This window comes from Vipera berus, assembly GCF_964194415.1.
Source record: "Vipera berus genome assembly, chromosome: 1".
Classification (NCBI taxonomy): Eukaryota; Metazoa; Chordata; class Lepidosauria; order Squamata; family Viperidae; genus Vipera; species Vipera berus.
This window is the reverse complement of record NC_138202.1, coordinates 119798852-119824595: the sequence shown is the minus strand read 5'-3', so window position 1 is coordinate 119824595 and position 25744 is coordinate 119798852. Positions and strand designations below refer to the sequence as shown.

The window sequence follows — 25744 nt, the reverse complement described above, 5'->3', positions numbered from 1 at the left end:
AAAGGTTGCTATATAGGAATTTTATCATATATAAAATTAAATTCCTTAGTGACTGTATAGGAAGTAGTGTATTGGCAGCTGTAATTGGCTCAACTGTACCTCTGCAGTTAGTTGACTCATCCCAAGGTGTGGTACTGAAAAGTTTCATCTGTCTTTTCAATTGGAAAGAACAAACATGAATGTAGAAAAAATCAGCACTAGTGATGTAAAACTGTTTTTACAGCATACTGATACCACACAGAATCATGTTTTAAGTGAATTAACCTGACTGTCTTTTATAAGATGAACCATAAGCTAAACACTGGGACTGGATCTTCACACTAGTCATAAACTACTTGCTCACACAGCCTTGCCTTAGGTCTAGTGCACAAACTGAGGGGACATTGATGGATCTCTCCAGCAGAGAGGGGAGTCAAAGGATCTGTGCTTGCTTGAGGCAGGGAGGGGGTGAAAGTCAGGCAGCAGAGAAGACAAAGTGCAGCAACAGTTTGGCTTGGGGAAGGCAAGGCAGGTCAAGTCTGCAATGGTGGGGACATTGTGACCTGCTGCTTGAAGATTTACCTAAAGAAATTGTGAACCAAGGGAAGGTATTCCACAGGGTAGATATTCCTGATCCAAGAAAGGAAGAAGAAAACTGCTTCTGGAGCAGGGCTCTGCTCTCTCTGGCAGCCAAGGCAGAAATGGCCATGGGGATACAAGCCCAGTGGCTGGACTGAGGCGGGCAGTTCCTGCCACAGGGCAATTGGACCTGCTGGTTGCCGACTTGGACTATTCCTTTCGAAGGGCTTGCTCCGTTTGGGAAGATGAAATCCCACTTTTCTGGCAGATGGAGCTTCTGCTATCAGGCTAGCGGGCAAGAAGGCCGTGGGGATTTAGCTTCCATAGGATTTTGCATTGGATATCTTAAGACAAACTATGGTGCTGGAGAAGACTCCTGCGAGTCCCTTGGACTGCAAGGCGATCAAACCAGTCAGTCCTAGAGGAGATCAACCTTGACTGCTCTTTAGAAGGCCAGATCCTGAACCTAAAACTCAAATACTTTGGGCACATAATGGGAAGGAAGGACTCACTGGAGAAGAGCCTAATGCTGGGAAAGATTGAGGGCAAGAGAAGAAGGGGACGACAGAGAATGAGGTGGCTGGATGGAGTCACTGAAGCAGTAGGCATGAGCATAAATGGACTCCAGAAGATGGTAGAGGACAGGAAGGCCTGGAGGAACGTTGTCCGTAGGGTCGCGATGGGTCGGACACGACTTCGCAGCTAACAACAAATCTTAAGACAACTAGCCATTTTTCTACTCTGTTTTCTCTCTCTTTCAGATGCATATAATAGGTATCAGTTCACCGGCTTCTTAGAGAAATGAATTCGCCAAAAGCACTTCGCATTTTCAAAGCGCTACAGGTCCGCATATTTATCCGCCAGCTGATTCTTCCGACTCTACTGGGACCAATGTGAAGGTAAACACCACACTTCCCAGAAGCCTCTCGCCGCCACCATCTCCTCCTCCTCCTCCTCTCCTCCTCTTCCTTGGGATCCGCCAAAGCTCGCGCAATCGCAAGAGAAGCCTCGTTTTGATTCCTCCAGCCTGTAGGTGGTGGTGGCGGCGGCGTCGGCAGACGACGGGCCTATAGCTTCACGGCTTCCTTTTTTTTTTTTTTGCGGGTTGCTTTCGGAGGAGGAGACTCCTTGGCAAGAAATAGGAAAAGAAAGCCGGCCTTTCCCTTGCTCTTGCTTGCCAAGACCACCGAGGGGGCCGGGAGGGGGGCCGCGCCGAGGGGCAGGAAGGAAGCAACCAGGCGATCTTCAGCTTCTCAGGACGCCATGTCGGACGGCGAGAAGCTCAATTTAGATTCCATCATCGGGCGCCTGCTGGAAGGTAAGCGGCTGGGGCTGGGCCGGCTTTGGGCGGCTGAAAGCGATTGGAGTGCCCGAGTGGCACAAGAGTCCAGGGGAAGGGCGAGCGGCGGACCTTGCCCGCTTTCCGATCTCCCGCTTCCCCTCCCGGCGCTGGAATGTACCACGCCGCCCCCGCTCCAGCGCCTCTTCTCCCGGCGGCAGATCGCTCTCGACCGGCGCAATGGGGGGTGGGGTGGGGGCGGGTTTCCCAGGATTTCCACCAGCGGTTTTACTTCCCTGGATCTGGGCCGAGGAGCAAGGAACCGGATCGAGCTGTAACTGGGCGAGTTGGCGCCTCGGCATTTTCTCCCACGCGTTAAAGAGGGATGAAACGGCTAAGCAAGCGCACGCACTCTTCCTTTTCCCCGGCGTGCTCGCAGATCGAGGTGACTCTTATTTACGCGAGCGAGGCGGCGTTTATAATTCCCCTTCAGCCTAGCAGTTTATACGATCGGGGAAAGCGAGGTCGGTTCGGGACTAAAATCTCCCGGAGGAGTTTGCCCCCGCCTCGTCTGCGTCGATTCGCCCACCGCGGCTGGCGTTTTGTAGCCTCTCGAGCGCCACTTTTGCCAAGCCTGCCTCTCCTGATCTTCTGGCTAAAAAAAAAAAAAGAAAGAGCCGGATGCCGGCGTCCGAAAGAGACAATTCTGCAGGATGGAGGGGAAAGCTTAGCGGAGGGTCGGGGCGGATGGGAGCCCTGCGCCTCGAAAAGGGTGTGCCGGCGCCCGAGGGATTCTTGTCAGCCTGGGCTGAATGTTCTTGCAAAATAGGGACTCATCCTCTCCGAATGAAGGTGATGAGCTCCTGACTCAGGCGGGGAGTGGAGTTTCCTAACGCTAACGGTGGAAAGGAAGAGGCTGGATGCCGAATCGCCAGGCGATTGCTGCAGTTTATTTATTTATTTATTTATATTTTAATTCCATTTATATCCCGCCCTTCTCCGAAGACTCAGGGCGGCTTACAAGCTTAGCAGTAGCCTTCATGCTATGTATATGCCTGCTTGTTTGGTTTGGCTTCTCTTGGGTGCAAAGGGAGGGCGGGGTGAGGCGCAGGTGCCGGCCTACCCCTGGGGAAAGACATTTTGGCGCTCGGTGAGGAGGGGAGAGGCTTAGGCTTGCAGAGCCCCTGACTGAACGGCTGTTCTGGCCTTGAGAGCAGGACCAGAAGTTGAAGCTCTTTTTCAGGAGGCTATCTTCAAAAGCTGACCCATCCAGGCGTGAAAAGGTAATTATCTAATTCTTGGGATCTCCACACCCAACAAGAAAGGAGGATAACCAATGTTGACTTAGAAGACCCTTTGCTGTTTCAAAAGTAATTACAGATTTTTATTTTTTTTATTTTAATTCCATTTATATCCCGCCCTTCTCCGAAGACTCAGGGCGGCTTACAAGCTTAGCAGTAGCCTTCATTCTATGTATATGCCTGCTTATTAGGGCTTTCACACACACCCCAAGCGGCATTATTACAAAGTCAGCTTAATTGCCCCCAACAATCTGGGTCCTCATTACAGCCCCAACCTAACTGTTCACTTCGGTTGTCTGTCTCATATAATTCCGGAGATGTGGAGTCTGCTTTTCTGCCTAACCAACACAGTGGGAGTTGGCTTTCCCAGATTATCCAATTGTGCCCTAGTTCTGATAAGCTTGGGATTTAATCTTGCTGTATTTAAATTGTGAGGTGGGTTCAATCTATTCCTGTTGCAGGGGTGGGTGGAGTTTGAGAGAGATTGGCAGTAGAACAAGGCAGGATTTTAATATTAAGTTTGGATTGTATAGATTTAGGTTGATGCAATGGTTTGATTTTGATTTTGATTCAGAGCTGTTTATTTCCAAGGCAGCAGTGCAAAGAAGAAACCCTTGATTGCAAACTTTGGCTCGGCTATAACTAGAAATTTGAAACACCCTCACTTTGCAATTATTGTGTTAAGGAGTGTCAGTTTATTTTAAATGATAGAGGACTGCTTGCGGGACAGTGCTGTCATCCCATACTGTTAGGTTTTTACTACTAGCACTGTTAACTGATCCACTTGCATCAGCCTGCTTTTCATTGAAAACATAGTCCCAAAACAGAATAAATGTTATACTAAAGCAAATAATGCACAGTTATGAAGCTCCTTTAAGATTTTGCTTACTGCATGGCAGTTCCCCAGTGGATGTCTCTTGAGCCAATAATGGTTTGGTAACCTGTGAGAAGCTAATGCATGTCCTTCAGGTACAGACCTGGCTAATGGATTTTGCCTTCCTCAGCTGGAGACGGAAATAATGGTTTTCATGAGGGAACAAGGTAGGATTTGGTTATTACACCAGAACATTGTAGAAACAAGAAGAGCAACGTGCCAGGAATATCTCCGAGAAGGTAACCAGCATAAAGGTGTTTGCTCGGGAATGGGAGTATCAATTTTTGTTGTTGTTGTTGTTGTTGTTCCCCCAGTGCAAGGATCACGTCCAGGCAAGAATGTTCAGCTCTCAGAAAATGAGATTCGGGGCCTATGCCTGAAGTCACGAGAGATCTTCCTGAGCCAGCCCATTTTGTTGGAACTAGAAGCCCCACTCAAAATTTGTGGTAAGCTGTTGCAGTTTTTTTCCTTCTCTTTCGCTAGAGCTCTTTCAAAATGGTTGCCTTTGTAGGCATGGTCCGTCATAAAAACACATACTGAGCAGAAGATTCTGTACTGGCACTTTCAAAATGAACTGAAGCTTGCCTTTTTCTTTTTCTTTTTTCTGGTCAGATTGAACTTTTAGACAAAGCATTGAGCTGCATCATACAGTTATTTTAATTTTCCAAGCATGCCTATGTAAACCAAGATGCTAGAGGGCAATGCCTTAGGTTGCATTGTATCACCTTCCTATTTAATCAGTTTTAAAGTAGGGCAAAAAAATCTGGCAGACATTAAAGATGATGTCTACAGGCACATTGATGCCTATGAATGTCTGGTTCTGGGATAGTCATTTCCCAACCTTGCCATTCTCACTTAGGAAGAAGACAGCATATGTGTAAGTGCAATGTATAAATTGTTGATTATGTCTGCATTTCTCTTTTTTTGTTTTCTACCATCTCCCAGGTGATATCCATGGGCAATACTATGATTTGCTGCGGCTTTTTGAATATGGGGGGTTCCCCCCAGAGAGTAATTACCTCTTTTTGGGTGACTATGTGGACCGGGGGAAGCAGTCATTGGAGACAATCTGTCTGCTGTTGGCCTACAAAATTAAATACCCTGAGAACTTCTTCCTTTTGCGTGGAAATCATGAGTGTGCAAGCATTAACCGTATCTATGGCTTCTATGATGAATGTGAGTGGACTTACAGAGTGGGAAAGGAAGCCATGTCGTAGTCAAGTATACGTAGATAATGGGGATAGAGATTTGGGAAATGCTATGTGGCAGTGTGTCTATGCCACGAGTCCTTCTTTCTCTTCAACCCCAAGGAGATCCCCAACAAATTTTGCAGGAATGTGGCTATTCAAAACTATTCAGCTTTTTTTTTCCCGAGCTAATTTTTGCCCCTTTCCTGCTTTCCATAGGTAAACGGCGGTATAACATAAAATTATGGAAGACCTTCACTGATTGCTTCAACTGCCTACCTATCGCTGCCATCGTTGATGAGAAAATCTTCTGCTGTCATGGAGGTAGGGTATCTATAACGTTGGGGTGAGGAAGCTGGTTGTACTACTGATACCCGCAATGCTGTAGGCAAGAGACTGAAGTAATGCAGGATTTCTCCAGATGGTTCACAATCTGCGTCAACGGGAAAAGAAATCAAGTAATAGGCGACGTCAATAGCACAGTGGGGAATTTAGTGTCCTTTGCATATTGCGTAGGTGTGTTTCCTTTGGGAGGTGGAATGAAGTCTGGGAAAAATTGAAAGACCACATTCACTTCCTATAAAGGGTTTCCTCCTTGATGCAGCATTTTAGGTGACAAATTTATTCAGGCCAGTTTTGATCCCACAGGGATAAGAATTGGCTTAAAGGATTGAGTGTGGAAAGCTTTGTCAGATGTATTTTTTTCAGTTAATACCCCAAACAGAAGTGTGTTGTAAAATAGTGATTCCTGGTACAGCCAGTTATGCGTTACCTCTAGTGAGAGCCGCATGTTGAAATACTCTGCTTTATAAATGCAAATTCTGTCTTCCAGGACTGTCTCCTGACCTCCAATCTATGGAACAGATTCGGCGGATCATGAGGCCCACGGATGTGCCTGACCAGGGTCTGCTTTGTGACTTGCTCTGGTCGGATCCTGACAAGGATGTGCAAGGCTGGGGCGAAAATGACCGTGGGGTCTCCTTTACATTTGGTTCAGAAGTAGTCGCCAAATTTCTTCACAAACATGATCTTGATCTGATCTGCAGAGCGCATCAGGTCAGAGGATAAAGCAAGTAGAGGGACACCTGGCTGGAGTGGGAGGAAGGGGTCTCTGAACTGGGAAGTTACTTAGTTTTAGGCCAGGGGTGTCAAACTCAATTTCACTGAGGGCCGCATCAGCTTTGCGGTTGCCCTCAGGGGGCCGGGTGTGTGTGGCCTACTGGGTGGGTGTGGCTAAAGTGTGTGTGGCCTGCTGGGTGGGCGTGGCCAGCTCTACCTCATTCGCATCAAGAGTGCCTATGAGGGCCCGGGCAGGAGTGGGACAGATCTGAGGGTCTCTGGCAGAAGGAGGGTCTCTGGGCCAGGGCCAAGGCAGTGGGGGCCGTTCCCTCACGGTTTCCAGGATGGCTTCGCGGGCCGCATGAAACCACTTCGTGGGCCGGATCTGCCCCCTCCCCCGGGCCTTGTGTTTGACACGTCTGTTTTAGGGGTGGGTGGGAAACATAGCTGCAAAAGCTGACAATGAAACAAGGAAGGGTTGAAGCATGCTGTTGGCAAGGGGACATTAGCTTGGGTTGAGCATGTACATATATTTGATTGATGGTTTCTCCCACCCCGTTTAGGTGGTAGAAGATGGATATGAGTTTTTTGCCAAACGGCAGCTGGTGACACTCTTTTCTGCTCCAAATTACTGTGGCGAGTTTGACAATGCAGGTGCCATGATGAGCGTTGATGAGACCCTCATGTGCTCCTTCCAGGTAAGGACTTCTGAAGATGCTACTTTTACAGCTCTTATCTTTTTACGTACAAGGCAAGCAATAAAAGCTGAAGTCACAAGGGTGTGCTATTTTGTGACGAAGCAACAACCGGAGGATTCTCGAAAACAATGTTGAAGCATCCGTTGTATTTTAAAGGGATTTCTGTATCCATTAAATGCCTTCTATGCTAGCAAGACTTGTGTATCTCTGGTTTATAGTAAACTGAGATACTTGGGAAAACAACTTCCCCAGTTGCATTCTGGCCACTGCATGGGTGGAAATTCAAAAGCTACAGAAATAGGAGTGATTGTGGGGTGGGTTTGTTGTTGTTTTGTTGCTGGGTTTGTTTTTTTTTGGAACTAACCAAAGGCAAAGTCACGAGCAGGTTTTAGAATTGTAGCAAAATACTTTTGTCAGGTTGCATATGCATGTGCGCACATATTATTAGTGATCTTAGATAATAGGGAAATGTGATAAAGGACCTCAGAAGTTCTTTGCCAAAAGCAATTCCCATATTTAAAAGGAATTGGGGACATTATTCCTTTTTTGGTTTTGCATTCACTTTGGTCTCCTTTTTTATACACTACATGAAGCAGATTAGGTATCTACGAGTATACAAATTTAGTCCCATAGTTTTCAAAATGAAAATAATTGAATGTAGTGGGTTAGGACGCTGAGCTTGTCGATCGGAAGGTCGGCAGTTTGGCGGGTCGAATCCCGAGTGCCGCATAACAGAGTGAGCGCCTGTTACTCGTCCCAGCTTCTGCCAACCTAGCAGTTCGAAAGCACGTAAAAATGCAAGTAGAAAAATAGGGACCACTACGGTGGGAAGGTAACAGCGTTCCGTGCGCCTTTGGCGTCTAGTCATGCCGGCCACATGACCACGGAGACATCCTCGGACAAGCGCTGGCTCTTCGGCTTTGAAACGGAGATGAGCACCGGCCCCTAGAGTCGGAAACGACTAGCACGCATGTGCGGGGGAACCTTTACCTTTAGGGTTTTTTTTGTCCTGTACTATCCATTTATATAATTTAAGAAACAGAACATAAGGCCTCGTGGGAGTTTGTAGCTTAAGGACTACGAAGAGAGAGAGAGAGAGGAGTGTGGTGAGAAGGAGTTGCAATTCCATGTCCTTAAGCTTGCATTATTCTAAGACACTAAGAGAATTTATGGCTGTTTTATTTTTGCCACTTACATGGTACAATGTCTGGAATTCCATTTTCATCATAAGAATTTTAATACATGCTCAAATTTCAGGAGGTTTGGTGCCTAGTTTTGTCACCCTGAAACATTTGCAATTATTAGATGAAATCGGTAGGAATTTTTCCACCAGGGACCAAGGACAGAAAAAAGCCTTTAATTCCCACCTCCCCAACCTCTTAACTTTTTTCTTCCTTTCTGCAGATCTTGAAACCGGCAGACAAGAACAAGGGCAAATATGGCCAGTTCAGTGGCTTGAATCCTGGTGGACGCCCTGTCACTCCACCACGCAATTCAGCCAAGGCCAAGAAGTAATGTGTCCTGCCCGCCCTCCGTCTTCAGATGAGGGGCCTGGGCTGTCTCGCATAGTGGTTACACTGTACAGTGGCTGCCTACCTAGGATGCTAGGACCCAGCCATTTTTTAAAGAAAAAATGTTTGAATGAGATTGAATACCAAAAAAATAAATAAATCTCATTCTCTAGGAAGGGAATGTCATTATTTTTGGGGGTATTTTTGATTGACTTTTTTGCCAACTGTGTCCTGATGTGTGCGCTCCTTTCTCCCCTGGGGGTACCACATCTTTTTTTGAATAAACATGTAATATTCTTAATGTAGTCGCTTCTCTTTATAGTTTTGGGAAAATAAAATGGGTTGGGAGAAAAAAGCTGCTTGTTTTGAGGCAAAAAAAAATACTTCCCTCCCTTTCTTCTTTAAAGCGGGGGAGGCACAGAGTTTCAGGGGGGTTAGTGCTTGTCCTGTACAATAAAGTGTATATTCTACATGGATTAATTTGGGAAAACGTACAGACGACTGAACAAGTTGTACCAATGAAGTCAGCATCTGCTTGTAGCAGCAGCTCTGCAGGGCTTCCTCTTAGACGGGCAGAAAATCCAATCAATTTCAAGTTATCTAACATTTGATTTGATGAGGCCTCCTCTGGGGAAAATACCTGATAAACTGGACTGTATTCTCTGTCATGGCCTCTCTAGAGACAACCGTTTCTCTGCCTAAAAGAAAATCCTAGAGGTTTTTTTTTTCCTGCAGCACACCTGCTTTTTGGAAACATTGTACAAGACCTTTAATTAAAAGTGGTTTTAGTTTTTAACTTCAAAGCTGGATTGAGGAGCTAGAGAAAGCACCAGGGAGTAACAAGGCCCCAGTCCTTTGCCAGCTTCTATATTTACTGAATAATGGAAGCTTTTGAAGCTGCCTGGTGTTTTTTCCCCCTATTTCACTTTCCATTCCCAGATATCTTCCAACTAATGAGAACTTTGGCAGTAAAATGTGTTAAATTACAGGGAATGAGAGGAAAGCTGGATCCAAACAGTGGAAGGCTCTAAAACAGAGGTCTTCAAACTTGGCCCTTTTATGACTTGTGGACTTCAACTCCCAGAATTCCTCAGCCAGGCACTCTGGCTGAGGAATTCTGGGAGTTGAAGTCCACAAGTCATAAAAGGGCCAAGTTTGAAGATCCCTGCTCTAAAAGGAAACTTACAAGGTTGGTCTATATTACAGCAGCAATATGCCCTGGCATCAAACACTGAGAAATACATTTTTTTAATAAAATGAATCTATTAGAGCTATACATTAGTTGCAAACTCAAAGCAAGAAATGTCTCTTTAAAAATAAAAAAAGGCCTGGGTGAGATGGTGGTTTTGTTAATAATTCTATACTGGAAATACTAGTTCCATGATACTGTTCATTTAATACAAAAATGCCCACAAAGCTGTCTCTGGTCAGAAAATATTCTGCTGGGGCAGGTTGGATTAGAATCCTAACCTGCCCAAGACTCCTTGGGATTTAGAGGTGTGTTGCATGCACAGCAATCCAGAGGAGCTCACGAATCTCCCTCACTGTCTTCTGCTAGTACGTCCTGGCTGGCAAAGGAACGAGACCCCACCTGGGACTCACTCAATACTGATCCAAAGAATAAAGAACGAAACTGCAAAAGAAAATAACAGTTTGGGGGAAAAGAAAGCTGAAAAGGTGCAAACATTCTTGAATGTTTCCACATCACAAATTGGTAACAGGAAAAAGCACACAAAAGCAATATTCTTTATAAATGTAGAAGAAAAGGTATAGATGATATTCAGAATAAAGTTTACCATACCTAGAGGTTGAGCATTTGCCTCCTTTCCCTGTTCCTCCCAACTGCTCCAAAGCTGCTCCCAAATGTACTTTTTACCACACCTCTACCACATACACATACCACCCTTTTCGAGTGATTTCTTTAAAAAAAAACAAACTGATTTTGCAATAGAATGATTGACAAAGCCTGGCTGCTGCCATTAAAAGTTAGTAAATAATGGCTCAGCTCCAACTGAAGTTAGTCATAGTTTAGGATCAACTGCAAGGGATGAATATCTTTGTAAGTATATAAGTTGGTACACAGACCACACTAAAGTACAGTCAACTTTCCCACACATTATTGAATGACTCGGAAGTGGTTCCGTGCATATATAAACCTAGACCGTGTTTTACAAACCGCAGTGGCTGGATGTAGAGAATATATAAGTGCCAGGAAGTGATCATGAATGCAGAGGTCATAGGCACTTTGGCCCAGCGTATTAAGTGGGATCCTGCTATTTTATTGCTTTCAATAATAGTTGATTGTAACTTATTGAAAGCAACAGAATAGCAGGATCCACTTAACACACTGGGCCAAAGTGCCTATGACCTCTGAGTTTGTGATCACAGGGGCACCTGCAGGACTGATCTTTTTCCCCAATAAATTATCCTTTGACATTCCCACCCACTTCAGTGGCATCACCCCAGACATTGCTCCGATATGACTTAGAAGCTTCTCTGCTTCTGAACAAAGTGATACGTCACACACTACAGTAGTCAGTACACACAAAAGGGGCAGTGTGGGTAGATGCCAATCAAGTACTGCAATGGTCACACCTTCCTATGCTGAAAAGCACATCTATGCGCCTGCTTCTCACATCCTTTAAGGTGGATGGTTAGGAGGTTCTCCAGTCTGACGCCCTCCACTATGTTTTCATGCAGCGAGCAGGAACAAGCTTGCACCACCTACCCTCTTTTGTGGTGGTGTGCCAAGGACAGTATCCTCATTTTCACTCTCTGATTCCCTGGTCTCAGAACTGGGCTGTCTTGTGGCGAAAGCAGGGCTGGGAGATGGTTCTGTTTCATCGCATGTGGTTTCCATGGCTATCATGTAGGTATCAATGTCATCACTGGTAAAGTCACCGGCTGGGGCAACTGGCTTGTGGGTGCTGGAAGAGGCAAATAGGGGCAGGCTGTCAGTTACAGAGCCCAATTTGCTTTTCTTAGAGAAGGTATCCTGTTAATCCTAGGGAAAGCCTTCCTTGGGAACACCTGGTTAAGTCCTTATCAATTATATCCTCAGCGCAAATATCAGGGCTTTGACACAGCCTGATGAATAGCAGGAAATAATTAATTTAAAACTGAAATCTTAAACAGTTCCCAGTGTAACCAAGCAGCCATGGATATCCTTTAAGATGGTTCATCAAGACTGGGGAATGATAAAACACATCAGCTGAAAGAGCAACAAAATTGCCCATTTCCAAGTGACACCACCTTCCTGTATGCCAAAATGGAGGTCCTGTTAAATGCTTTGTTCTTTTCCAGCAACTTGTTTTGTCTCGTGAGCCAAAGAGGTTTAGTGCAGGAGGTAGAATATTTCTTACCTGGCTGGCGGATGGCTTTCTGATTCGGAAAGGGTGGCCAGGACCAATTGTAGTTCCAGCACAGGATCCTCCACAGTAAAGATAGCTGGCCTGTAAAGATAAATACGGGAAGGGCGGCCATACATATTTCAACTGGATGAGAATCAAAGAAAAAGCAAGAAGAATGGAAACATGTCCAAGTTGACCAACCCAAGGTATAGATGTCTCTGGTGAAACAAAACAGAAAACTACGTTTACTGATGCTTACAAAGACTGCCTTTTTTAAAAAAGAGTATAAGTAGGATGGTTACATCAAACTAGGGTCTCTCAGAAGCCTCTCTGGAAACACTCAAAGCAATCCTCTGAAACAATATGGATACCCTCCAGTGAGTGTTATTTAATATTCTACTTTAAAATGGTTCGGTGCCACTGTAGGAGGCTCTATTTGCTCATTAAGCTGCTTAAGTCCTACCTGCCAGGTTCATCAAAGTGGATATCGAGGGAGAGATTTGAGGACTCAGCAAAACTCAAGAAACCCTAAAAATGGGGAAGGGGGAGAGAAAAGCGATGAAGCAGATTGGGAAAAACAAACTTAGCCTGTCCCACGGAAGGCAGGGGGCCAGATGCATGCTCACCCGGAACTCCTTAAGGCAGAAAGTGACTTGTATGTCTTGCTTGATGTGGAAGACCTGGAACTCGTCCTCACTCATACACATTTCCGTCACCATCATCCGACTTGGTTCTGTCACACAGAGATGGATCAGAAAACATCTCTTCCTGTAACCACTTCTCTCCATTCCACATCACTTTCCATGAGAAGGGCACGAGAGACAGCTGCGGACTGCTGAAGAGAGTCAGGTATTTGCAGCCATCACTGCTAAGAGGCCCTCAGGCTGGAACCTTCTAGCCACGGCAATCGTTTCTGAAGGGAGGCTGAGGGAACCCTGCCTGGTCAGGTTTGGGGGAGGAGTTGGAAGCAAAGCCTGGTGGGCCAGCTCACCTGTCTCTTCTTCTAGGTAACTACGGAGAGTCACCTTCCCACCAGGGCTGGCACCCAGAGTCACCTCAGCCAGGTTAAGGGGGAAATGAACCACAGCATCTGCTAATAGCCTGAATTGGATGGAGAGAAGCAGGAAAAAGGCTGAGTAGAAGAGGAAAAAACTTCGTAGCTGAACATCACCAACTCCCTTCTGTACTTATTGTTTTAGTAACGTAATTGGGACAATGGCATTGGCTTACACAAATTACCTTTTGCTCACACAACATATTCTTATACGCAGTAAGTCAATTTGGGGGAAGGGGAATGTATAAATTATTTAAATTATATTAAATTATATTAAATTAATTTTAAAATTTAATTTTATTGTTATTAGGAATTGTGGGCCTGTACTAATTTAATTCCATTTTATTCTTCTTTTTTGTACTGTTTTAATTGCCCTGTGAACCGCCCTGAGTCCTTCGGGAATAGGGTGGTATATAAATGCATAATAATAATAATAATAATAATAATAATAATAATAATAATAATAATAATAATAATAATAATAATAATAATAATAATAATCAGGGTTGCCTTATTGGTGAGAGGCATGGCATATACATTTAATAAATAAATAAATAAAAATAATTCCCAAAACATCCTCCCATCTATTTCGACATTTGTAAATTATGCCATGCTGACACATCGCCTGCTGTATTGATAAAGTGGGCCTCTGAATGGTGGAATTCACTGTGCAAAGGATGCATACAACACATACATGGGTAGTACTGTCAGCACCATTCCTTCAGATGCATTTGAACCATAATAGCCTTCCATCCCCCTGCACTAAATTTTTTCTGTCACATCATGATCCCACCTGGGAGAAGCACGCAGCAAATGGGCGTATTTTGTTTTGTCAAAGATAGCCTGTAACAGTTCACATTCCTGGAATAACAAATCGTGAGTCTTGACAACCCCTGCAATGAATATATAGGAGGGAGGGAGAGGGAGGGAGGAAGAGAGAGAGAAAAACCCACACATTTATTACACTAAGACATCCTTTCAACCCTGGTTTGTTGATTATACCATAGTTCACTAGATCCCATATAAGATGAAACCAAATAAACTCCATTACTTGAAGCCAATTAGATTGTCAGGGAAAATGGCCTAGGGCCAGGCCATCTCTCTCAGAGGGTCCTGAGTTAATGCTGCTGGAGATGTGATAAATTTAAGAGGGGGGAAAAGCAGCATTTGTTCCTTTCAAGGACAAAAGGTGACATTGATAAGGGGGCTGGAAAGTAAAACCTTCTGATGAAATACGTGCTCATTAAAAAAACACTTTCCCACGCATTCATTAAAGATAGTGCTGTTTATTTTATTTATTTATTTTTATTTTAATTCCATTTATATCCCGCCCTTCTCCGAAGACTCAGGGCGGCTTACAAGCTTAGCAGTAAGACAGTTCATGCTTCTTCCGGGTTAAATTCAATTCACCAGCCAGCCATTCCCAATTTTATGCAGACCACAAAAGCTAAAATCTCCTTTGATCTGAGCTCAGTTCACTGTGGTGAGTTCATAGACATAACCACACAGGATTCTTAGCATTAGTAGAGAAGTTAGTTTATTGCTGATACCTGCATATTTTTTTCCCAGTGCCCCCATGTAGCTTATAGCCCAGGCATTTTGTGATAATTTCCCATCCCCGGTGCTGCTAAGCTTCCAAGCTCAGATTGTTACAGAGATTGAGTTCACAACAACTGTATCTGTGAGCACAACACGCATAGACCCTTCTCAGATAGCATACAAGTAGTATAGATACATACAGATAAGATGCAGATAGCTGTCACCAAATCATTTCACATGCTCCCAATCTGAAATCTTGGTAGATTTTGACGTGAAGGCTCAAGTGTTCCGAGTGTTCTAATATTTTTTATTTTAGTGGCTGTACCAAAGGCCCCCTGCTATATTTGCACAGTATACTTTTGTAAAATCGTTTTTTCTTAACAAGATATTTTTGAAATATTGTAGAATAAAGCATGTATTTGCCTTGCATAAGTACATCATCACTACTGTACAGAAAAATGATATTCACAAGTTCAGACTACTTTTGCGTTTGTACATGTGAGATATGCAGTTAAATGAAACCACAGAAACACTTAGAGTATTTCTGTAAGCACTGAAAGCAGAAAATTAGGGGTAGTATAGTACCTATCAGCAGAGGCTGATTATGTATTCCTTCATACATTCTAGGTTATGCTTCTTATGGATGAGACTGGGGGAAAAAAACCCAAACTAATGACTAAATCACTTTCTCTGGTTCCAACTTCTTAGAACTGCTAGAATTTGTTGCAGTGTGGCTGGAAGTTCTGTTCCTGGCTCCTGAAGGCCTCAGAAACACATTTTTCACTTCCTTAGCCTTCAGCATATGAACAAACTCTGAACTCTTCATTCAACATTCAGGATCTTTGCAGCCCTTTCTTACTTCAGTTAAAAAGTGATGCAGGCCTGTGGCTTTTGATATTGATTTTCAACAGATTCTTTACTCTTGCCTGTACTTCTTTTTCCAAATTCATTTGAACCACTCTTGGGTCCTGCTCTCCCATTTAGATATGAATAAGCAGTAAGATTCCTGAACCACGGGTGATCATTCCTCCATTCAAATGACCCCCCCCCCTTTCTACTGTCTAAAGTCAAGCCTTTTCATGTTCAAGGAGGGCTCTTTTCCAGTGCTCACCATATCTGCAATGCAGCTGCACACGGAACCGGTTCTTCTTGGGAGTCAGTGACATGAGACATTTCTCCACCGTCTTTTCCAGAGCAGGAATTGAGCGGAATACAGCTAGGAAAGACTGCAAGGCACAATTGTGTAAGATTCTTCTTAAAACAAAAGAAAGTCACTAAGAGTGCCGCATTCTGCATAATGCTTGAGTGTCAAATTGGGATGGGGAAGATTCAAGTTCAAACCCCCCAAGATAGCTTTTACATTCAGCGGGCCATTCACAGGCCAGGTTGACTTCATGAGGTCAGTTTATAGGCCAAACGGTTGGATCTGCCTATGTCGCTGACTTGAAAGGGATGCAGAGGCTGCAAGAACCCAGAGGGGGAATATTTACTTGAGTTTTGAGGAAAGTTTGCATGCTCTCTGCAACGTTCAAGAGCATCTCACCTTCATGAGCACTTTGCATCGGAAAGCACCGACATCTGGGTCTGACCCGGATTCCCCAGCCTGGTAGTGCTGGAAGAAGAGTGAGGTGAACAGGAAACAGGCATAGGCAGAGCGAGATGTGTTTATTGCACGCAAAGACAACTAGAAAGATAAGAGGAAATAACAGGAGGATAGGAAATAATCCCCATCTCTCCAGCCTTTAGTTTTCTCTCAGCGTCTAACACAGGGGTCTTCAAAGTTGGCCCTTTTATCCCTAAACTCCCAGAACTCCTCAGCCAGCGTGTCTGGCTGAGGAATTCTGGGAGTTGAAGTTCACAAGTCATAAAGGGCCAAGTTTGAAGACCCCCTGGTCTAACACCTAGCAGCTAGAGGAGGGATACTTGGTCAGATCGGGTCCAGCATTATATTATCCCACTCTGTGTCTCCCACATGCAGACCATGGAACAGTGTTTCTCAATCTTGGCTACTCTAAGATGTGTGGATTTCACCTTCCATAATCTCCCAGCTAGCATGCTTACAGTAGACGGCAACTTTACACCAGGATTTCATAGCAACTGTTACTGGAGGCATTCTGATTCTCTTTTTCTTCTCCAATCATTCAGTGGATCTTTTGAGGTGAGCTCTGACCAGAATTATACACAGTGTGACTGCTGGCACTCAAAAGAATTAAATAAAAGCATTCCAAAATAATTTTACATTATTTACATTCCCAATAGTGAAATTTGCCTTTCACCACAGTGCAGCATACTGAGGTTGCTATTTTCTTTCAGTTACCTATACCACCCATTTCCTGGTCAGTTACTACATGCCTTGTAAAGATTCAGCATAACTTGTCCAAACATGAAACAAACTTGAAAATGAACTACACAGACTTACTAATTTAGACTATATTGTAGCCCTGCTTTGGTCATGACAGTGCTTACCAGGACTTTATTTTCATGCAAACAAAATTATTTCCTGGCCACCTATGGAATATGCCTCTAATGAACAGGTCATATACATTGTATGACCTTAGCACAGATTTCCATTATATCTTGTTCTATCTTTTAAAATATATTGCAAGTGTTTATATATTTTTACATATTTCTGCATCAGAATGGCAAATGAATTAATTCCTAAAACCCAAGTTTTCCCATAACATTTTATATTTAACTTTTTTTTAAAAGTGCATTAACTCTTCTGTGGAATATACAGCACTTTCTTTTTCGTATAACTGTAGCCTTCCATTTACATAACATTCATTTCAAAGTTCTCCGAGCCCAGCAAATATCTCCTAGATCCCCTCTTACCCCTTCTTCCAGTGGTTCAATGTAGATTTCATCTCCAATCCGGGAGAGAGCATGTACTGCTTTCCCCAGGGCTGCACAAGGGACAGAAGAACACAAACAACTGGATAAAGTGAAGTCTCATACAGTGTGAAATTCTGTTTCTTACACTAGCTAGGAATCTGTGTAGAGGGAGATTACCCATCACAACTCCCTCCTGCTACTAATTAATTATTGGGATTTATATAAAAGCTAGGTTTACTTCTTTATTCTAAGGTTCTCTGTGGGGAAGAGGGAAGGGTGGATGTAATGTTAACAGTGGAGAAGACTAAAGCCAAAAATGATCATTCTTTCTCTTTTTAATCCTGCACTTGTTCTTACTCTTTCTATCCTGCAAAGATTGTTATTTTACTGATGAAAAAGCTGCTTTAGAAGTATCTTCTCTCTACCAATGCTCCTGTTTTTGGAAGGACCAGATCAGAAATTAATACCCTTACACAAAACTTAGGGGACTCACAACATTGGACTCAAAGTGGCAGCTGACATCTCGTATGCCAATTGTCTCCTTTTGTGAACCAAGAGGCCCTTGATAGTCACTCACATTCTAGACATCTTGTGTGTGGACCACTGCAATCTACTCTACATCAGGTTAACCTTGAAAGTTACTCAGAAGTTGCAGCAGAATGTGGCATCATGGGCAATTATAGTTGTATCTCATCAGACTTTGTGACACTTTTGATCCATGAACTACACTGTTACCAGGATACTTCTAGTCAGGGCTTTTTTCGATGGATTTTCCAGAGTTGCGTTCTTTTCCTACTGTTGCCCTTCCTATCCTCGTTTGCTTTTGAAAATGCCCTGCTGGTGGTACGGTGTGAGTGGAGTCCCCTCCGGTGCTGTCTGCCTCCTCTAGGAGGAGCCATGAGGCGCCGGAGCACCACAGCCAGAGCGTGGCTTGGTTGGCTGGGTTGGACCATGTGGTGTGGAAGCCGATGGTGGCGGTGGGAGACACATAAACATGGAGGTCATCTTTCACGAGAGGGTGAGCCAGCTTTTTGCCTTCCTTCACAGAAGGCGGGGTGTGAGGTTAAAAAGAGGCGAAGCGAGAGGAAAGAAAGGCGGCTGGCATGGAAGCTTGCCCGACAGTGAAACTTTGCTGTTTTGTTTCCTTGGGTAGTTCAAAGGCTGGGATGTCTACGAAAATCTCTTTTTATAGTTTATATTAAAACTGCAGAGGGGAAGAACAAGAATAAAGCCAATGTCTTTTGATTTGGAATTTTTATTATTATTAATAATATATATCATGTATTGGTCAGATGGAAAGGTAGATCTACAGTATGAGGTTTAATCAGATCTATTTATTAAATTGGATTTAACTTAAAGGTAAATTAAAAGTAATCTATTCACTGACAAAGTTTTAACTTTAATTTGTTTCAAGTCAATATCCATACTAAACTCCAAATGTAAATTTTTCCACCTTGACTTCTTAAAAATAATTCAATCTTTTATAAGCAACCAAATTTTGTTTTATTGGGCCAATTTCATTCCACATAGAAAGCTGACATTTCCACTCATTAAACTAAATGGGTATGGCCAGTGGTAAATGTCCCAAAAGATTAATGAAATGCCTTCTTGTAATTTAAAGCCACACAGTGCATGGTAACATTAATAGTATTAACTTACCTTGAACAAAATCCTAATCTTTTAGATACACTAAAAATTGAAGGGGTTTTTTTTTCAACTACAAAGGTAAACCTTGTAGGGTAGGCAAGACGGGCTGTATGATATGTGTGAGTTCTGGCACCTTTTTTTTTAACAAAAAAGGCACTGCTTCTAATTGCAATTCAAGATGCTGGCTATTATCTATGAATACTTCATTACTGTAGTTATCCAAAGAACCATCTGTCCTCTGTGGTTTCTGCCCAGCCCAGATGATCATGCTCCTTGTCCCATCCATTAACAGTGTCATCTGATAGGTCCTTGAAACCACACTTTTGTCACAGCACTTGGCCTTTGGAACACTAACCCACTTGAGATATCCTTAATGTCTACTCTGGTCATGTTCAAATGAGCTCTGAAGATCTACTTTGTTTCCCCAAGTCTTAGATTAGAGTAGGTGATAGGTCCTACATGTTTGTCTTTTAATGATTGCTTTTCTTATGGCATTTGGGTGGGGGGTTTTGGTTTATTTTAATGGCATTGTATGATTGTTTGTACTGTATGTTGCCCAGAGTTGTTCTAGAGTTAAGTAACCCAAATAAATAACTAACTAAATAACTAAATAACCTAAATAAATAAATAAATAAAATTGTTGTACATAGTTCACCTTTCACATTGCCTCCTGTAACTGTGCACTTCATGCCAAAGAAGAGATGTCACAGAGAACTCTAGTACAACTGGGGAGAAACAAAATATTCGCATGATTACTCTTCATCTAATACCCAATAAGTACTCTTATTTCACAAAAATGATACTAGAAAATAAGAGAAAATTACACACACACACACACACACACAAATGCACAAAAAATCATTTTTTACAATAAATCCACAACTATTTAAATTAATTTGGGCATTTGAAGGGCATGAGATTTCTACTTTGCATATTTGTTTCCCAAAGTCAACTGCTAACTTAACATATAAATTTTAAAAATAATACATTTACATAATACAAAATAATTACAGAACCACTAACAGAGTATGGAAACGATTTTCAGCTTAATTCATGGAACAGTTTTCATGTGAATTGAATAAGGCAATGTTATTTTAGTGCAGTGGTGTCACACTCGCCGTGTCATGTGACGTGTTGCGACTTATCGTGACTTTCCCCCCCTTGCTGGAGCTGGGGTGGGTGTGGCTTCCGCGTGATGCATCCAGCCCATAGGTTTGACACCCGTTCTAGTGGAAGAGTACAAGAAATTGACACAGTGCCAAGCCTTTGACAGAAATTATAAAAATATGTGGAAGTATAGTTCCATGGAACTAACACATAGAACTAATTTTCTATGAGGGCCTGCCCCCCACCTCCAAAATTGTCCTGCAGATCAATCCTAGCCTGCCTAGGAGTTGGTGTCAAGTTGGATTTTGAACAGTTGCATGAAATGCATGGAAGTGAAGTATTTAGCTTTTATTGTTCAGAAAGTGAACAATGAAAGTTGCACTACTGCATTTTTTCACAATCTGTCTTAAGATCAAACAATGTCATAAGATCCTCTTTATACCACATAATGTAACACATATAACAGTACATAGCATTTGGGTGACAAACAAATTGTGGTTTCAGGAAAGGGTGTGTGGTGGTTTTACTTTTGGAAGAAACTATTCAGCATCACTGACATATAAAAAAACACCTATTTTACATCTTGCCTATTGGGTGTTCACCTAAATAGATGGAAAATTGTCAAATGTGCTTTTTAGAAGAATATGAATTTAAGTTCAAATTCCATTTTGTGCTTATATAGGGAGTTCTCAACTTATGACAATTGAGCCCAGAATTTATGTTGCTAAATTTATGAAATTTGTTAAGTGAGTTTTGCCCCATTTTATGACTTTTCTTGCCACATGTATTACGTGAATTATTGCAGTTGTTAAATTAGTAATAGAGTTGTTAAATGAATCTGGCTTCCCCATTGACTTTGCTTGTCAGAATGTCACAAAAGAGGATCACATGACCCTAGAACACTGCAACAGTAATAAAGAGTCAGTTCCCAAGCATCTGAATTGTGATCACGTGTCCACAGGGATGTTGCAATGGTCGTAAGTGTGAATTATTGTCGTAAGTCCCTTTTTTCACTGCCATTGTAACTTTGAATAGTCACTAAATGAACTGTAGTAAGTCAAGGACTACGTAATCTCCAGAAGTTGCCTATCTGAATAGCTGAAAAGCACCAGCCTTGCTTCTTCTTTGTCTTTTCTTTTATAATAGCTGTTTCATGGGAACTTATGCCTTAACGAGGTATGGAAAAATTGGCTTAGCATTCTGGATACATAGATAGATGGTTTGACAGTTCATATATAGGCAATTGCTAGGAGAATAATAAGATTTCTTTCAGTAGAGCAATTTTGTTGTGATGCTGACCCCGTCCTAACTAGAAAAGGACAGCTGTTCCCTTAGGAGAAAGGAGATCTTGGGGACAAATTCAACGAATATTCTAAGCAATAATCCATCCATCCATCTATGCATCCATCTATGCATCCATCCATCCATCCAAGAAAAGATACCTTGGTATGAAAGGCATCAGTCCACCGACGTCTGAATGCTAAATTTCCCACCTGGACACGTGTTTCGCTTTGGTCTTTGGACACAGGGTTTCATCACCCCATCCCAAAGCTAAATACTGCTGAATGGCAACTCCAGGCATGAGAAAGAAGCTGCCGCTCCGTAATCCTGTCCAAAAAAAAGAGGACTCCGCAAAAAAGAAAACACCGTCTAAAAACCTCTTGCTATTATAATACACTAATTTCTCCTTTTGCCGCCTCCCTCCAACAGCAACGCAAAGAACAAACCTCCTCTCCACCCACCCTGCATTCTCATTGGACAATACGACGGCCAAGTCCCGCTGGGAAAGCACGTGGGAAAGCGAGTGAAATCTCATTTGTGGACTTTCGTCCACGTGATCAACGCCGAGCTTGGACCGGAGGGCAGCCTGCAGTTCCTCCTCGTTTCAAACGAAGGGGAAGGGAGGGGGTCAGAGTTGAGGACTCTTCTGATTCTTGTTAATCCTTTGATTATGGCTGCAGTCCGAGAAAGGGGCGGGTTTACGCCTGCGCCGAATGAACCGAAGGAGGAAGTTACTTTGCAACGGAGGATCTCGCATTTCTTTTAGCTAGGGAAGGGCAGTTTATTGTTCCAAAACTCGCTTTCTTGAAATCAGTGAGGCTTTCTTCGAAGTAAGCCGGGTTAGGATTGTTGTTGTTGTTAGTTGCGAAGTCGTGTCCCATCCATCGCGACCCCATGGACAACGTTCCCCCAAGCCTCTACCATCTTCTGGAGTCCATTTAGGCTCACGCCTACTGCTTAGGATTATGCTTTTTTAAGTATATATACGTGTATATATAGTCCTGCTTCAGACAGGAAGGCGGTGCAGAGAGTAGTGAGGATAGCTGAAAAGATCATCGGCAGTTGTTTTTTTTTAAATTCCATTTATATCCCGCCCTTCTCCGAAGACTCAGGGCGGCTTACAAGCTTAGCAGTAGCCTTCATTCTATGTATATGCTTGCTTATTAGGGCTTTCACACACCCCCAAGCGGCATTATTACAAAGTCAGCTTAATTGCCCCCAACAATCTGGGTCCTCATTTTACCTACCTTGGAAGGATGGAAGGCTGAGTCAACCTTGAGTTCCCTCTCTCCCATCCAGGACATAGCACAGAAGGGTTGCTTGAGCAGGGTCCATAAGATTATTTGGGACACTACACATCCTCTTCACAACCTGTTTTCCTTGTTACCTTCTGGGAGGAAGCTTAGTGGTATCCGGAGCAGAACAACCAGATTGAGCCATAGTTTTATTCAATACAGCATTAACCTTGTGAATTCTCAAGCTTCCTCCTTCCGTTATATATTCAAGATGGACAGTATTTAATCTTTATTTGTTAAGTATATGTAGGGGTGTGGGTCTATATGTATATTGTATATAGTATGTTTAGGTGTGTATTATGTATGTGTTTCACTTTGAGAGTGGGCAACTAAATTTCATTTTTGATGTGTGCCATTGTGCCCACAGTTAAAAAAATGTCAATAAAGGTTATCTATCTTATATCATTATTGATAGAATTATTCAACATTATTTCACGGTTTTCTTGATAGAACATTATTTGGGGAAATGTTATTTTACTTTTCTGAACATTTTGTAACTGGATACGTGCCCAGTACTAGATATGTACGCTAAGGATATTTGTTTTATTTTAAAGAATGCTTTTCATTAGTTTTAACAAAGAGCTGTGAAAAATGGAGAGGAGAAAAAAAATCAACATTACATTTATGTTACTTTAGGCCATCTCAAGAGCAAGATACTGGGTTTTATTCCAAATGATCTCCTTATTTACTTCCCATCACCCCACTTACTGTTAAATAGGACCCTGAAACCGCACTACAACATCTATTAAAACTCATGGATTTCCTTTTGAAATTAAAATATATAATTCAAATAGAAGTGTTAAAACTTGATTATATTTGTAGCAGGCTGTAAGTAAATACCTGGGGTTAAACCTGGCTTCTAAATTGCAAAATATAATTGAAAGGTAATTATAACTTCATTGCATCATGCATGGCTCAATCAACTATACTACAGTATGCACTCAGAAAAAAAGTACTGTAGCTTTTAATAATATCCTGTGGAAATATCCAGAGAAGGAAATATTAAAAGGGCAGAACATCATATTTCCTCAAAGGACCTTAAAGAGGCAGAAAAGCATGCCCAGTTTTTCTTATTAGCCCCAAGTCTCCCTCCCCCAAGCAGAAACCAGCTCTGTAGAAATGCAGATGTAAATAATCAATTCAGAGGTTGGAGGCCTCCAGCTAGAAGCTTAGGAAGACAAGACACCTAAAATCTGCATACCCTACCCAAACTAAGACAGGACATAATAGGATTAACCCACAGATGCCAAAGGGGCACACTCAGACTCAGGTCAAAGTGCATGACACAGGAAATACAAAGCCTCAAACAGGAACAGGAAACAAAATCAAGAGCCCCAGACGGTATAAAACCCACTCCCTACATGTGCTCCCTCTTTTCTTCCAGAGCCATTTTTCTGTCTGGCTCTCTTCAATAAACTGCAACCTTCTTTCTAAAGCAGTCACCATGTTGTTTATTCCCGGCTTGGACTGAACCATGGTGAAGACCTTTCCTTCAACAATCCTTAGAGCAGTGTTTTTCAACCACTGTGTTGTGATTCAGGGTCAGCCTGTGGGTTCGGCAGCTGGGTCGGATGACTCGGATGACTCAGACGAGGGGGAGGAGCGGGGTGTTGAAGACGAACTTGCTGATGATGGCTTGGAGGCTCCGCAGAGCCCCCAGCCAGGCCCTTCTTACTTGGTGGAGACTCAGCTGCGCGAGCCCGACAGTGCGGATGATGATGACCCACAGCTGGCCCTGTTCAAGGACGCCCGACGCAGGAGGCAGTCAAGTAGGACCAAGCAGAGAAAGGCTGTGGGACTTCTCGGAAGGAGGCACAGGGAGGCCACGCCCTGAACTCTAATAAAGGGAGTGTTTGGGGAAGGGCTGGTTGCTGAAAGCAACCGCTCCGTTTGAGGATCAAAGCTCCCGTATCTTGTTTCATGTTTTGTTGTTTGTTTGTGTAATAAACTTGGCAGACGTTTTCCAGCCTCAGACGTTTTCCAGCCTCTGCCGTTTGTACAGGAGTTGCCTTTCTGCAAGGCCGGTAGCAGGCTGGTACAGAACACACTGTTCCGCGGCACACTAGTGTGCCGCGAGATATTGCCTGGTGTGCCGTGGGAAAGATTTAAAAAAAAAATGTCAAAAGGGTTAGGTAGGGGTGGGGGGAGGGGGGGATTGTTAAAGATAAAATGTACTGTAAAACTTTTCAATAAAAAAAAAATGTCAAAAGCTCCTCCCCGCTTTCCCTCCCCCCGAGTTGGGGCCGAGCGAAGGAAGGGGCAGAGGAGACGTCGGCAAAGCGAACCGCGGCGGGAGACGGCGGAGGCCCCTTTGGAGCTGGCCGCTCGGTTTGCCTCCTCGTTAGGTAAGGCACCCTCAGGCCCCTTTAGAAACGGCTGGCGCCGTAGTCGCCTGGATCCAACTGCCTCCATTCCCGTTCTGGCGGGCCCGGGGTCCACTTTCTCCACGCCTGATGCCCGCGAGGGGCTTCCCGGCCATCATTCAAGGACACATTTTGGAAGAAGCGGCCTCGGAGACCTGCTTCCCCCCCCTCCCCCGGTCTATTTGGGAGAATGGCCGTCCGATTTTTCCGATATCTAAGATGCTGGAGGGGGAAATGATGAGTTTAAGGAGCAAGACCCTCTCCGCTCCGGGGTGGGGAAATTTGGGGTGGGGATTCCTTGCCTCGTCTATCATTAAGAGTTAGGGATTTGATTTTTTTCTCCATATTCGAAGGTCATGGAAGGGGAGATAGTGGAAAAGAAAGGAAGGAAAATAATGTTCCGACTATGTAAAATCGAGATCGGTTTTGGAGTTTCTGCTTCTTGAAAGAGACCTCCTCTCTGGATGAGAGATGAAGGTCCTCCATGTTTAGATTTTGGTTTAAGATGCTGGCTGCATTTGCTTTCACAGTTGAAAAAGGCGGCTGTTTTTTTAAAAAAAACAAACCCAAACCCAAAAGGGGTCTTCTCTAACATTTTTCATGCAGAAGGAAGTGCAGAATTGGGGATCCTGCTCTTGCTTGAAAGATTTGGAAGTATCATTTGATATTGGGAAATACTGATCTGAGGGATCTGGGACTGGGCTTTGGAATAACAATTCATTTCATTCATAATTAAGGTTTTCTCAAATCTTTGAATCAGAATTTAGTAGAGCAGACTGTTATCTGCTCTACTGCAATAATTACAAAAC

At 43.3% G+C, this 25744-nt stretch overlaps 2 protein-coding genes across 6 annotated transcripts; one reads left to right on the top strand and one right to left on the bottom strand.

Moving 5' to 3' along the window:
* Positions 1–1637: 1637 nt before the first annotated feature.
* PPP1CA (protein phosphatase 1 catalytic subunit alpha) lies at positions 1638–8768 on the top strand. Of its 4 annotated transcripts, none has more exons than XM_081333383.1 (7): positions 1638–1876; positions 4327–4458; positions 4958–5188; positions 5419–5523; positions 6032–6255; positions 6822–6956; positions 8361–8768. In XM_081333383.1, the coding sequence occupies exons 1-7, from the start codon at positions 1822–1824 to the stop codon at positions 8469–8471; spliced, it is 993 nt and encodes a 330-aa protein (XP_081189509.1). In that variant the 5' UTR covers positions 1638–1821; the 3' UTR covers positions 8472–8768. The 4 variants fall into 4 exon arrangements, with proteins under 4 accessions (XP_081189509.1, XP_081189511.1, XP_081189510.1 ...); XM_081333385.1 differs by having other exon boundaries at positions 1702–1876; positions 4288–4458; XM_081333384.1 differs by lacking the exon at positions 1638–1876 and adding an exon at positions 1903–3207.
* Positions 8769–9696: 928 nt separating this feature from the next.
* RAD9A (RAD9 checkpoint clamp component A) lies at positions 9697–21695 on the bottom strand. Of its 2 annotated transcripts, none has more exons than XM_081314247.1 (12): positions 21439–21695; positions 19545–19614; positions 17243–17313; positions 15954–16094; positions 15522–15636; positions 13665–13764; positions 12809–12918; positions 12444–12550; positions 12281–12345; positions 11830–11919; positions 11196–11394; positions 9697–10100 (listed from the first exon to the last, which is right to left on the bottom strand). In XM_081314247.1, exons 2-12 carry the CDS (start codon positions 19576–19578, stop codon positions 9996–9998), a joined length of 1137 nt encoding a protein of 378 aa, XP_081170373.1. In that variant the 5' UTR covers positions 19579–19614; positions 21439–21695; the 3' UTR covers positions 9697–9995. The 2 variants fall into 2 exon arrangements, with proteins under 2 accessions (XP_081170373.1, XP_081170374.1); XM_081314248.1 differs by having other exon boundaries at positions 15954–16022.
* Between the last annotated feature and the right edge of the window lie 4049 nt (positions 21696–25744).

Bases quoted from the DNA above. Each gene is read 5' to 3' on its own strand.
- RAD9A (XM_081314247.1), bottom strand. From the start codon at position 19,578: ATGAAGTGCACAGTTACAGGAGGCAATGTGAAAG. The intron at 13,765-15,521 runs GTGAGCACTGGA...TATTCATTGCAG, and splicing joins GCAGCTGCATTGCAGATATG to GGGTTGTCAAGACTCACGAT. The intron at 10,101-11,195 runs GTAGGTGGTGCA...TTTCTTTTGCAG, and splicing joins GCACACCACCACAAAAGAGG to TTTCGTTCTTTATTCTTTGG.
- PPP1CA (XM_081333382.1), top strand. From the start codon at position 4,158: ATGGTTTTCATGAGGGAACAAGGTAGGATTTGGTTATTACACCAGAAC. The intron at 4,459-4,957 runs GTAAGCTGTTGC...ACCATCTCCCAG, and splicing joins AGCCCCACTCAAAATTTGTG to GTGATATCCATGGGCAATAC. The intron at 5,524-6,031 runs GTAGGGTATCTA...TCTGTCTTCCAG, and splicing joins AATCTTCTGCTGTCATGGAG to GACTGTCTCCTGACCTCCAA.